At 34.0% G+C, this 13,328-nt stretch overlaps 3 protein-coding genes across 7 annotated transcripts; 1 reads left to right on the top strand and 2 right to left on the bottom strand.

Moving 5' to 3' along the window:
- The first annotated feature begins 67 nt into the window (after positions 1 to 67).
- On the top strand, positions 68 to 4,214 carry LOC133868793 (2-hydroxy-palmitic acid dioxygenase mpo1-like). 4 transcript variants are annotated; one of them, XR_009900404.1, is made up of 5 exons: positions 68 to 610; positions 2,355 to 2,417; positions 2,497 to 2,568; positions 3,074 to 3,380; positions 3,458 to 4,214. XR_009900404.1 is itself a non-coding variant. In XM_062305827.1 (5 exons), coding segments are annotated over exons 1-5 (546 nt in total). In that variant the 5' UTR covers positions 68 to 253; the 3' UTR covers positions 3,258 to 4,214. The 4 variants fall into 4 exon arrangements, 3 of the variants coding, with proteins under 3 accessions (XP_062161811.1, XP_062161804.1, XP_062161792.1); XM_062305827.1 differs by having other exon boundaries at positions 3,074 to 3,126; positions 3,257 to 4,214; XM_062305820.1 differs by having other exon boundaries at positions 3,074 to 4,214.
- On the bottom strand, positions 3,108 to 5,548 carry LOC133868757 (cytochrome P450 704B1). Of its 2 annotated transcripts, XM_062305765.1 has the most exons (6): positions 5,063 to 5,548; positions 4,677 to 4,892; positions 4,213 to 4,509; positions 3,732 to 4,121; positions 3,447 to 3,647; positions 3,108 to 3,287 (listed from the first exon to the last, which is right to left on the bottom strand). In XM_062305765.1, exons 1-6 carry the CDS (start codon positions 5,387 to 5,389, stop codon positions 3,108 to 3,110), a joined length of 1,611 nt encoding a protein of 536 aa, XP_062161749.1. In that variant the 5' UTR covers positions 5,390 to 5,548. The 2 variants fall into 2 exon arrangements, with proteins under 2 accessions (XP_062161749.1, XP_062161741.1); XM_062305757.1 differs by having other exon boundaries at positions 3,108 to 3,647.
- A 786-nt stretch (positions 5,549 to 6,334) lies between these two features.
- LOC133868785 (NAC domain-containing protein 2-like) lies at positions 6,335 to 7,660 on the bottom strand. The gene is made up of 3 exons (XM_062305798.1): positions 7,388 to 7,660; positions 7,025 to 7,305; positions 6,335 to 6,911 (listed from the first exon to the last, which is right to left on the bottom strand). Exons 1-3 carry the CDS (start codon positions 7,542 to 7,544, stop codon positions 6,525 to 6,527), a joined length of 825 nt encoding a protein of 274 aa, XP_062161782.1. The 5' UTR covers positions 7,545 to 7,660; the 3' UTR covers positions 6,335 to 6,524.
- Between the last annotated feature and the right edge of the window lie 5,668 nt (positions 7,661 to 13,328).

Genomic DNA, 13,328 nt, shown 5'->3' with positions numbered 1-13,328 from the left:
TTTTCTTTTAAAATATTTTTATTAAGTTAAATATATATGTATTTCCCAGTTGGGTGATGCTATCATCGCTTTTGATTGGAAGTTGGTCTCTTACGCCGTTGATATTCATGAAAAGCAATTAATTAAGCTCATCCCGTGGCTTCTGTCTTTGAAAACCTCTGAACTTTCTTCTTCCCCTTTTTCTCCCAATTCTTACAGTCCTTCTCCTCCCACCCAAGTCCAAGCAAAACCCAATATTTCTCTCAATTTCTCAATGGGAAAGATCGGAGTATTTGACCTTGAGAAGCACTTTGCTTTCTATGGCGCTTATCACAGGAACCCAATCAACATAGCCATCCACATGTTGTTTGTTTGGCCAATCCTTTTCACAGCTCTTCTTATTCTTTACTTCACCCCTTCTCTGTTCAACCTCCCTTACATCGAGTTTTCTCTGTTTGGGAATGATGTTATTCTGGTTTTGAATGTTGGGTTCTCGTTTGCTTTGATCTATTCGGTGTTTTACGTCTGTTTGGATGTGAAAGCTGGGTCTTTGGCTGCTCTGCTCTGTGCTATTTGTTGGGTTGCTAGCAGTTTTATTGCGAGTCGACTTGGGTTTTCACTCGCTTGGAAGGTACAATTTTGTGTTTTTATCAGTTTCTGTTCATAAATTTACTATGAGTTTACTTTATATTCTGAAATCAATAGGTATATATATATATATATATATATATATATATATATATATATATATATTACTTTCCTTTTTCTTTTACGATTTATATTTGGAACAATTACCTCTTCTACATGTTACAGCATCAACTTGCTTGTTTGAATATTTTGCAGCGAGGTCAATGTTTCGTTTCCCCTTATTGTGCTGAATTTGTTTTCAGTTTTAATTGTTTGTCTTTCTGAATTTTAATTGAAATTAATTAATTTTTGGATAATTTTTATCTTTGCGAAAGAGTGTGTCGTATTGAATGAATACTTTAGGTTCCATGTCGTGTGGGGATGTCCCAACTTATTGATAAAGGCAAAACCGATTTTGCACCTTCTTTTCTTGTGGCCTTATTCTATGTTGAGATGGATTTTATTATTATTATGCTGTAATATTCGCATTGAATTAGTAATCAAAGATTATTTACTCCTTCTTGTTGCAGTTATTATGGTAGTCCAAGCGGAAAACCATAAGGAAATTTCACTACTACAAACAAATAACTTCTGCCTTCCACTGTCTAAGCAAAATCTTGACTCTCACGCCTTTGTCTCCCTCATTCAACCTCCTCACACCTCATATATCATTATAACAACTTAGGCTTCATAAGTAACCACAAACAACAACCCTCTCTTTCACTTTGCCACAGCAAGCACTACCGCTTTTTGAGTCAGAGTTGATGGAACAAGATAACCTTCTTAATTTTCTACTTTCTTTATTAACCAATTTGAAACTAGAGGCCGACTTGAATTGGCGAAATTTTGTCTAGGCATTATTCCAAGCATAAAAGACGCAACTGAGGCACACAAGAAATATAAAAGAGAAACACCTAGCTAGAAAAAGAAAAAAATGTCAAGAAAATCAAGCAAATTAAGAAAGTCTAAAACGGCTGTTCAAAGGTAAAGAGTATGGAAGAAAAAAGATTTTAGTTCCACTACTGTTCTCTCGCGGTCCTCAAAACTTATTTCATTTTTTTCTTCTTTCCCTCTTAAAACACCACAAAAGGCAAGATTGACACCATCTTTCACACTGCTGCACTCTGAGGACTGTCATATAAGCCTATCCAACAAGCGAAAAGGTCTGCCATTCGTCAAAGCATAACCCAAGTCAGAAATACTTTTGAAAATAGCATTCTATTAGGCACTAGCAATCTCAGTGGAAAAGAAGATGATCCACAAACTCCCACTTCTCTTACCATATAGCACCAATTGACCACAAGGACATGCCACTTCTTTAGATTATCCATGGTGAGGATCTTCCCTAAGGTGGTCGACCAAGCAAAGAATGCTGTTCTCAAGGAAACCTTAACCTGCCAAAAACTTTTCCAAGGGAATGGAGAACCATCATGAGGGTGACAAATGCTCGGAGTTTTTCCATCGAGTTGCCAACTCAAATAGGAGAAACAACTCCATTGAGTCGTCGTTGGTAAATGGCTCAGTTTATTCAGTCCATGTCGAGCAGTAGACGCTGTTCTCTTGAACTATATTTGCTCCTGTTTCTGTGAAACAAAGCCCTCAAATCGCATCAGCACCAATTTTTTATATGTCCAAGTTTTTACTTGTTCGCTGCTTTTAGGGCAATCTGCTACTTCTTGGTAATATAAGTTCTGTGAGGGATTTTGTTTTTTCTCACTTAATTTCAACCTCTACAAACTTATTTTCAGGTTGTTCTCCTTGCCCAGCTTTTGTGTTGGACCGGACAATTTATTGGCCATGGGGTCTTTGAGGTAGGCAATTTGGTTGTTTGTGGCCTTTTTAATGACGTGTCAGACTTATTAATACCTTAAACTCATCCATGTTCTGCAGAAACGCGCACCAGCTCTTTTGGACAACCTTGTTCAAGCCTTTATAATGGCTCCCTTCTTTGTGCTGCTGGAGGTATTTTCTTTGTAATTTTAATTTCTTTTCATGATCCCATTGCCATTTCTGATATGAGAACTATGTTTATATCTGCTCTTGTAATTTCTTTAGGCTCTTCAGACCTTCTTCGGTTATGAGCCATACCCAGGTTTTCATGCAATAGTGCAAGCAAAGATAGAAGCTCAAATCAATGAATGGCAAGAAAAGAAGCAGAAATTAATTCATTAGTTTGTGCTGGTGTTTGTCTGTATTGGGATCAGCTTTAACTGTAGTTTCCTGCGAATAGAAAGAAGCAAACTATATATACTATAATACTTGGATGTATATAAGATACACACTGTGATTTATAAGAGCATTAATCAGATTAACTTCATGCTTTCATCTTTATGAGTTACAATCTGATGCTTAATTACTTGACAAATGAGTTGATCAGATATGAAGATTATTATATATTGTCTCTTGGATCAAATGGGAGTTGTGGATATTAAACCGCAAACTTTGTTGTTATTTCCGTATCATACAGATTGAGAAACAAAGAGAACGGCCTCCAGGGCATCTTAAGAACGTCTCGCTATGGTAAGCTTCAAGCCATTCGCCATTGATAGTATTGTCATCATCCTGTACTTCACTGGATGATCTGGCACCAAACTGAATTTGTAAAACCTACACAAAATGGCCAGTGCCATCTTCATTTGGAGATATGCAGAGTCCTTCCCAAGGCATATTCTTGGCCCAGCCTGTAGGTCACAGAAAAACAAGAACCATGAACCGCCGTAAATGTCCGGCGAAGTGTCTATCCCAGTATGAAGCTTTATAATCTTCAGAAGAAGGTAATTCTTAGGGGCAGCTAAAGTTTGATTCGTTATACTGTTTTTCAGAAATCCTTGGTTAATTACCTGAAATGCAGTGAACTTGAATGGAGATGCGTTTTGGAAGAATCCATCGCTAAGCCATCTCTCAGGCTTGAATGAGGCTGCATCAGGGCCCCAGTTGTACTCCATTCTACCCATTGAGTAGGGAACGTAAGTCACCATGCCTCCTGCTTTAACCTTGGTTCCGTCTGGCAAGACATCATCCTCCAAGACGCCCTTGGGGTCCTATACAATCATCACACATTAATAATGTTCATTCGAATTGATATGGCATGAGCTTCAGCCTTCAGTTGGAGAAAGGGCAAAAACCTGAGGGACTGCCGGGTACAGACGAAGTGTCTCTGTGATCACTGCATGCAGATAATATAACCTTCCCAGCGAATCATAATTCAAGAGGCCTGCAAATTGCTTTACTCTTCCACTGAACGATTCCGAGTCCCCAGTGTCACACTGAAGCAACGACACATTCTCTTCTTTTGCTTGATCTTCTTCTAGAGTTTTGAGCTCCGAGTAAAGCTTGTTGCATACATCGGCGTGGGTCATTACCATGTATATGGCCCATGAGAGAGTAGTTGCCGTTGTGTCACGGCCAGCTATCACAAAGTTCAGGACAACGTCTCTGAGATACTTGTCTGTTGAGTTGCTTTCTGAGGAGGCTTCACTCAACTCTATAAATCTTGACAGTATATCATGCTTTATCTGATATTTTTTCACCATGAAAAAACGTTTCTTAACAGCTGAATATGTATCTTCTAGTAAATGCTAAATAAACGTTTCTATTATGTTTTACCTTGATATTTTTGCCAGTCGCCCGATCTTCTTCTATTTCTACTTTCCTTCTTCGAATAACTGAGTAGGTGAAGTCATCGATGATTTTCATGCTCTTGTCAAGTAAAGCTTCCGAGCCAACATTCAGAAATTTCTTTATTTTCCACAGTGGGTCAATGAAGCGAAGCGTCACAATGATGTTTGCTGTGTCAAACGCCTTAGCAAAGCGATTATCTGGCAGATTGGGAGCCAAAGTTCCAATTTCTACACCAAATCCCACCTTACATATGGAGTCTAAAGTCATCCTCATCAACAACTCCTAGAAAAGAAAAGTCCAAAAATCTTTATATTTATAGCTAGAGGGGCTTCTGGAAACTTATATATAATGAATTTAAAGTCATTACGTTCTGTTTTTGTAATAATTTGCCAAAATACCCTGTTATGGTTTTGTTCTGTATATAGGAATTAAGGAGCTTTTGAATTGACCTGCATGTCTACTTCTTGGTTTTGGAAAGAAGCTTCACTTAGAATAGTAGAAAGCTTCAAACTATACTCTCTGAAGACTACAGTGCTGAAATCTCTCAAGTTCTTGGACGCAAACTCAAAGCTTGCAGTCTTCCTCTGTTTCCTCCAAAGCTCACCATCTGCATTGAAAATCCCATTTCCTAGCAGAACTTCCATATACGATTGATACACTTTACCCTTCAATCAGAATTACTTTTATCAAAGAGGCTTAAAAAATATAGAAGATAAGCAGAAACAGTGGTTCAATGATGCTGATGCAAAAATAACCTCATAAATCCCACATTTCCTAACATTTGACAATTGTAAATGCAGAAGATTATATTGATAATAAATAACGTCTTTTCTACCTTTGGATAGTTGGCAAAGTTGGTTTTGAGGACATATTCCACATTTGCAGGATCTGCAATGTAAGTGTATGTTGTGAATGGCATCGGGACCACGACAGTTTTTGACTCAGAAAGGTACTTGACAAGCCAATCGTGCATACTGTCATAGTTCATCAACTGTTCGATTGCTGCACCCACGAGCGGCCATGATTTTGGGCCTTTCTTATTCCTCTGGTTCCACACAGGGATAAACATCCATGACAAAACTATACAAGCCAGCATCAACATTCCCATGTTGTATCCATCTGGGGAAGAATAAGCTAATGAAACATTCTTTTCTTCTCCCATTTTTCAGATGAAAATGAAGTTTAAAATAAGAAAATCGATGTGTGGCAGAGAAAGCTTAAATGGGGCTGTTTCTTATAATGATTATTGTGTGGAGGAAGTGGTTAAAGTGTGCGTAAGAGGCGTGGCTTGTAAACTGCCATATTATGTCAACAGTCTTTGTATGCTTCAGAATACTAGAGAATAAAAAAATGTTTCACCCTCTTTGTGTCTTCAACCTAACTTGCTCAAGTGTAATTATTGAAATATGCAGTGGGAACAAGTGACCACCAACACTGAAGTTTCACACGAATACAGGTAAGAGTCCATATGATATGACCCATTCAACAACATTGGCTCTGGTTAAAAAAAAAAGAAAAAGAAAGACTTGTTCCTTAAACTGAGCAGAGGATAAAATTTATTCACGTAGGATTCCACCTTGCTGATGCAAGAGCCCCGATAAGTATTATTATAATTTATTAGGGTCTGAAATATCGTCATCAATCCCAACGACATTTCAACCCATGCATGCGTGCGATGAAGTACTAAACACATCATCCTAGACCAACTTGCTTTCCACAGTTTTTTTGACCACGATGAGCCTGCATTCATCTTTTTGGATAAGTTTTACACTTTCTATCCCCATCCCATGGAGCCAATAATTGAGAAACTAGTTTGAAAATATCCCCCATTAATTTTGTCAAAGTATTTGGTGCCGACCCATATCTTAATCACCACGAAACCGAGAAGATTGTTTACATGCACAAGGAAACTGTGGGTTTGCTCTATCAATGGTTTCCATGAATAGCAGGACAATATATTCGCAGGTGTTTGACAAACTGCAAACCTAGACCAGTAGTGAATACATAATAGCATAACGTATTTTTTTTAATATACATATTTCGATTTTGAGATTGTCACTAATATATAATTGATATTGTTTTGGATTGCAAGTGTAGTAAGACAGAATTTGCGGCCACCCAAACTTGTGAAACTCATATTTATCATTTATGGACAAGATTGACATTATATGCTACCCGATTGGGAATCAAATAACTTAAAGATATCTTGGAGACAATTTCTCAATGGTTGATGCCCGTTATAAATATGTAACCAGACCAGTTTTTTTTTTTTTTTTTTTTTTTTTTTTTTTTTTTTTTTAGCGGTCAAATCCAGGCATATCATACACCGGATTCAAGAATATGGGCTGGCTCAGGATGCTACCCTGATTCACTTGAAACTTCCCTGAATCCATCATATATTGGTAAGGCATTTCCCCTAGCTTGGGTTTGTCTTCACTGCCAATGGTGTTTTGGAAATCAAAGGTTGAGTTGTACGAATTGTCACATAAAAGTTGGGAGATTGGGCCCAAGTAGTCCATATCCAATAGTTGAGTAATGGAACAGGTCCTTGGAAATTTTGACATGTGTTCCTGCTCTCTAGGATCAATTTGAGCAGGCAGAGACAGGGAGTCTTCCTCTTTTTGCTCCAAAGACTTAGCCATAGGCTTCTTCTTATAGATCCTGCACAGGACCCAATCATCCAACTGAAACAAAACAAACAAACAAACACAAGCAATGAAATGATCAATCTAAGTGAAGGACATGAGCAAATTCTTTAAAACTGAAAGCGAGGAAAAAAAAAAAAAAAAAGGCTTACTCTCATGGATCCCATATGCTTGCTGGGTTGTTTACGTGAATCGCACAAGCGATATTCGTGCATAATCCAATCTGTCTTCACGCCCTTCGGCGGCCTACCCGTGTAAAACACGAGAGCTTTCTTCACCCCGACGTACTTAGACCCACTGTAGATAGCCTTGTCCGTGCCGGTGGCTTTCCAGTACCCGGACACCGCTGCTCTGTTGGGCCGGACCCCATTTGGATATTTCCGATCCCGCGGGCTAAAGAAGTACCATTCCTTCTCTCCAAATCCTGATTTTTCTACATTACACAAAAAGTAAAAAATCGATCAAATTACGCAGATATGTGTGTAATTATAGGCTAAACATAGATTAATACTAACCGGGCAATTGCCATGGATCAAATTTGTAAATATCAACCTCCGGTATCATTGATACAGGGCATGGCCTTGATGTTGCTTGGTTACGAAGGTAATACATGATCAGTTCCTCATCGGTTGGGTGGAACCTAAAACCAGGAGGAAGTTCAGAGGCCTCCATTCCAGTTCTTCAAAGAAGTTGAGAACAGCAAGGAAGAGTGGAATATCTTCTTCTTCTTCTTTTGTATGTTTTTTTTTTTATTTCTAAGAAAAGAAATGGAGGAGTGTTTGAAATGTTTAACCAGAGAGGGCTAGCCCTTTTATTAGCGATATTTTTTGTCGTCTTGTGACAGTCGAATTCGATTGGCTGTTTCTTTGACTTTTCATACCTCGTATTGGAGTTATCAGCGGCATTCGCACGACTAAGGAAAAGCACATATGATCGACTTTTGTCCGTTGCTTCCCGCACTTCTTCTGGCGACCCTATCCGGATGGGGTTTATCCAATGCGAGTATAATTCAATACTCAGCCGATTACCAAGCAATACTTTGACAATAAATCTGTTCACACACTGCGCCGCGGTTGATGAAAAGTGGCTAGGGCCGGCGCTGAAAATTTTAGGCAGATTAGGCATCAGCTTAATGAAAAATGTTACTTTTATTTAAATTTTTTATAAATAATGCCTTATTAAAATTAAAATGATGTGGAGCTTATTTATTGATACTTGTAATATTTTTTTTTATTAATTGTTTTGATTATCTCCAATGAATAAGCTCTACATCGTTTTAATAAGGCTCTATTTGTAAAAGTTTAAGTACATGTAGCATTTCTCCCACCTAATGTAATTAAAAAGTATTAATAGAATTTTTTTTAAAAAAAAATTAAGGCCTTAATTACCATCAATATTCTTTAATTTATACCTCAAATTATGATAAAAATATAATTAAGAAATACATTAATATCATACAGGAGACCCCAATTTAATTAAGGCGCCCAATTACAAAATATTAATAACAAAATTATTTCAAAAAAAATTTAAGCCTTAATTATCATCAATATTCTTTAATTAAGACCTCCAATCATGGTAAAAATATATTAAAAAATGCATTAATATCATTGCATGAGATATGAGGTATTTTCTTTCTTATATGTGTTGCCATTACACACACAACGTTCAAAAATTATGTATTTATGATTGAGTTCAAGGTTCAAAATAGAATGGAAAAAAAAATATATATATATATATATATATATATATATATATATATATATATATATACATACTAAGAATGTATCGAGTTGGTCCTACTAAATATGAAAAAATAATAATTAATTTTTTAATAAAGTATCTCACTCAAACTTCTCGCCTAAGGCCTCAAAATGTATCGACTGAGCCTATTAAAGAGCAATGCTATAAATTATATTTTTATTCTAAGAAAAAATATACATAACTCCATCAAACTACCAGATTATTGTCAATGTCCTCCAAACTACCAATTGTATCAATCTTTCCCTAAACTACCGAAAAATGTCAATGTTTCCCTAATGACAAAAATATTATTCATAAAATTATTAATTTTTGTTAATTCTAAAATAACAAAAAGTTATACAAAAAAAAACTTTATTATTTTATTTTTATAATTTTCAGTTATTTTTTCGTTTGTTTTTCAAAAAAAAAATGTTTTTTTATTTATTATCTTTGTCCTTAATTTTTTTTAATTTGTTTTTTAAAATTTCGAATTTATAAAGACATTTTTGTCTTATTGACAAAAATTGATGGTCATTTTTGTCTTTTTGTTGGTCTTAGGGAGAACTTTGACATGTTTTGATAGTTTGAAGGGGGACATTGACACAATTAGTAGTTTGGGAAGACATTGACAATTGAGTGGTAGTTTAAGAGGAATATGTGTACTTTTTCATTTATTTTATAAAATTAAAGTGACTGTCTCAATTAATTTGTTAGATTAATTTATATTTTTTTTAAAAAAAAAACAATTGGTAAGAACACACCTAGTTAACATTATAAAATAAAAATATAATTTATGAATGGCATTGAACAAACAAATTGGTGTGTAATTATAATATTTTATAATTCAAATTTTAATTCGCCAACAGCTTCTTTAAAATATTGAAGTGCCCAAATAAGAGATTTTCATTAATTTTTTAAAATTTAATATATTAAACTGACACGTGCCTAAAATGCATGTTAAAAATATACGTGACAATCACATTCTCTATTAGCTGTGTATGTAAGCAATTTTGATAAGTAAAGTTACGGATTGGATTTTTATTTTTTATTTTTTTAATTTAAAGTTGCGGATTGGATTTTTTATTATTAAATTGTAATCACATGCCAAAGTACGGTGTTTATGCTAATCTATAAGGAGGAAGATAAGATGCGTCAAATTCTATTTATGGATTTGTGTTCTTTATCCAAATGAAAGGTGAACAAGTCCAATGTAAACTAATAGCGTGTTTAATTTGAATTAATAAATAAATAAATAAAAATAGCATGTTTAATTGTATTTTAGGTTGTGTTTGAAAGAGAGACTTAGAAACTTGGAAAAAGTAGTTTTTTCTTTTTCTTTTCCATTCAAATGGGGGAAGAGGGAGGAAAAAATAGTATACAGTAGAATAAATTTGAATAGAATAGTTGAATAGATCAACGTGTTGTTAAATGTCAATAGAATATAAAGGGGTAAGTAAAGTTGCGGATTGGATTTTTTATTTAATTAACAATTAAGGTCATATATATATATATATATATATATATATATATATATATATATATATATATATATATATATATGTGTGTGTGTGGATAATTACATTATTGGTCCCTGGAGATGGCTTAAATTATGAATCACTCACTGTAGTACAAAAAGTTTATGGAAGGTCATTGTGGTAAATTATAATTACGAATCACTTCCTGAACCCGTTTTCCTTCCACTAAATTAAAAGAATCCGTTAGTTTGTCACGTCATACCCAATAAAAAATCGACACGTGTCCATTATAATTAATAAAATATAAATATATTAAAAATATGAATAAATAAAACTTAAAAATTGTTATAATTTTTTTAAACTATAAATAATTTTTGACTTTTTTTTTTTAATACGGACAATATATTAGGAGAGTATTTTATTCTAAGTGGAAGATAATATAATGGCCACTAAAATAATATATTGTTTTAATTTTGGAAGTAACTAAAAAAGTTGCTGTATGATACTCAAAGTATATACCGAATAGGATACCATATAGGTAGCTGTACAAAATAGACATAAATGTAGATAGAAACTTCAATAATATGAAGAAACGCGATTGGGTGAGAGTGAAGAATAATAATAAAAATCTTTCCAATTGATTGGGTCAAAAGAGAGTTCCACACTTCCACCATCTTCACCTGGAATACTACCCTCTTTCCTCTCTTTACTAATCAGCCTACAGACGTCGACATCAACTCCACTTTGACCATGTGACGCGTGTCCTGCCAACAAAAGGGTAGGCTAGGATAAGGCTACGAGAAATCTTTGGTGAAGGTTCTTGTGGTTCTTATCTTGCCACGTCACTAATGTGCCCTTATTGGAGCAGATGAGCCCCCTTGATTTGGACAACGTTTTCAACAATATTTTTATAGCACGTGGTGTGGTCGTGTCCTTCCGATTAAGATCAGACTTAGCACGTGGCGTCGTTGAATTTTTTTTTTTTTTTTTGAACAACGTTGAATTGTTTATTAGCATTTACATATGGTAACGAATATTCTGGTTTTCGAGCCGTTAAATTCGATCTAATCAGCCACTTTTCGATAGCACGCGTGAAGTGGTTGGCTTCGCTTTTTGTTCTATTATTGGGAGTTTGGGATTCCGATAAGATTAAAACTGTACTCTTTTTTTCTTTTCTTTTCTTTTCTTTTCTTTTTTTTTTTTTTTTTTTTTTTTTTTTTTTTTAACTTTTTAACTTTTAAAATTATTATTATATTAAAATTTCATAAAGAATCACCACAAATTTAATAGTTGTTTTAAGCGTTATATAATGGAGTGTGAAAATTGAGTATTAGAAAGTGTGAGTGTGCGTATTATTACTTTTTTTTTTTTTTTTTTTTGAAAAAAAATATTATTATTCTTGAGATTAAGAGGAATATTATTCATTTCACATATTTATCATATTCATCTCACATAAGCTATTATAACGTGTTTTAAATAACTTTTTATATCAATCATAAAAAATATAAGCCACTTAAAACATATCGTGTCAGCTGGTATGGTATGAGTATTTTTTAAATGGTTTTAAACCTGTATAGAAAGATTAAACATTGCAACGATCCTTCCAGAATATTCCAAATAAAGAAGAGGGCCACGTGTCGAGTCATACATGGTCGGTATGTTACTTTACCGCCATTTGGGCAAGCTCGTGAATTGCTTTGTTTAGTTCTCTTCGCACAAAGCTCGTACTCGAGGCTTGAAAGGTCGACAATGCGATATAAGTATTGTGCGTCAAAGACTCAAAGAAGTCATGTGCGAGCCTGTGACAAAACGATGATAAAGCAAGATAGGCCAGGAGGTCTACGATGGTGGGAAGGTGGGGAAGGAGCATATATAGGAAGAGACAGCGATGGGCAAAGATCGAGGTGGTTGGAAATAAGATTTAATTTTTATTTTTTTATCACATGATAGATGATGTGATAAAATTTGACCGTTCGTTTTAAACGAATAGCCTTAATTAGTGTTATTACACTTATGTTCTACCGGCTAACATGATGCATTTGGGTGTATTTTTTTTTTCTTGTTTTGTTTGGAAAAATTAAAAAATAAATTAAAAAGAGAGGCCTAGGGGAGAGAAAAATTTTAATTAATTAAGTGTTTAACATAAACACTAAGCGTATGATATAAGACAATAAATTATACGTAGTTTAATAATGGTAATCTCACATCACTATATATGACAAATTTCTAAAAACTTTTTATAAGAATTACGTAATCTCACATCACTATATAAGATTTTATTTTATTTTATTTTTTTTCAGTTTTTTATGATTGATGTCAGCGTTTTTATTGATTCAACTACAATTTAATTATTAATTGACATGATAGTTTGTAATGTTGTAAAATATTTAACATGCGGTACCTATTAACCTATACTATGTGTAATTTGATAATTTATTTTTTATTTTTTTATTTTTTTCCCCTGAACAGTGAACAATACAAGGGGAGAAACATAATGAACCAAAAGGGAAAAAAATATCAGGGAATATTCACAAAGAACTTATGAGAGCACTTAATTTTGACATGGTTGCATCAAATTTTTAAATACGTCATAAAAAGGTAATGGAGCACTTAATTTGTACTTTGAGCCTTTTTCATAACAATTTCTTATAAACAATAATATCAATTGAATTTTTAATGGGTATCTTTTATATACCCACCCTACACGTTTGTCATAAAAACCACGATACAGTCCCTTTTGATTTGCGGAATAAGTGTTTCATTGAAAAATTGAATAGTTATTACCGGACATAAAAGAGAGTGGAATTAATCGGTTATTCCTACTATTTAGTTTAGTCACATATACTTTAATTAGAATTCAATCAAAATTAATAAAAAAAAACCCCACATTAACTTTTTTTTTTTGAAAAAAGAAAAAAGATACCCGATGTGAGTGCTATTGGTTGAGTTCTGTGTGTTTCATTATTGAGAATATTGGTAATTAAGTTGTGCGGAATCAAATTTCATATTTTAAGTATTATGTGGTTTTTATGGAACATTAAGAATTTATTTGATATTCTAGGGTTTGTTTTGTTTATGATGTTTGAGTTTCATGTGGTTTCTATGGAAGTTGAGAATTAGCTTGAATTATTTGGCGTTAGTTGCATCTATTATATTTTTATGAATTTGTGTTTTGGATCGAAGTCTATTTGATTAAAAGGAAAATTGAGGGAAAATGGAAGGGAAGGAATTGCATATTCTA

This window comes from Alnus glutinosa, chromosome 1, assembly GCF_958979055.1.
Source record: "Alnus glutinosa chromosome 1, dhAlnGlut1.1, whole genome shotgun sequence".
NCBI classification, from domain to species: Eukaryota; Viridiplantae; Streptophyta; class Magnoliopsida; order Fagales; family Betulaceae; genus Alnus; species Alnus glutinosa.
The sequence above is the reverse complement of the archived record's forward strand: the minus strand, read 5'-3'. Positions and strand labels throughout refer to the sequence as shown.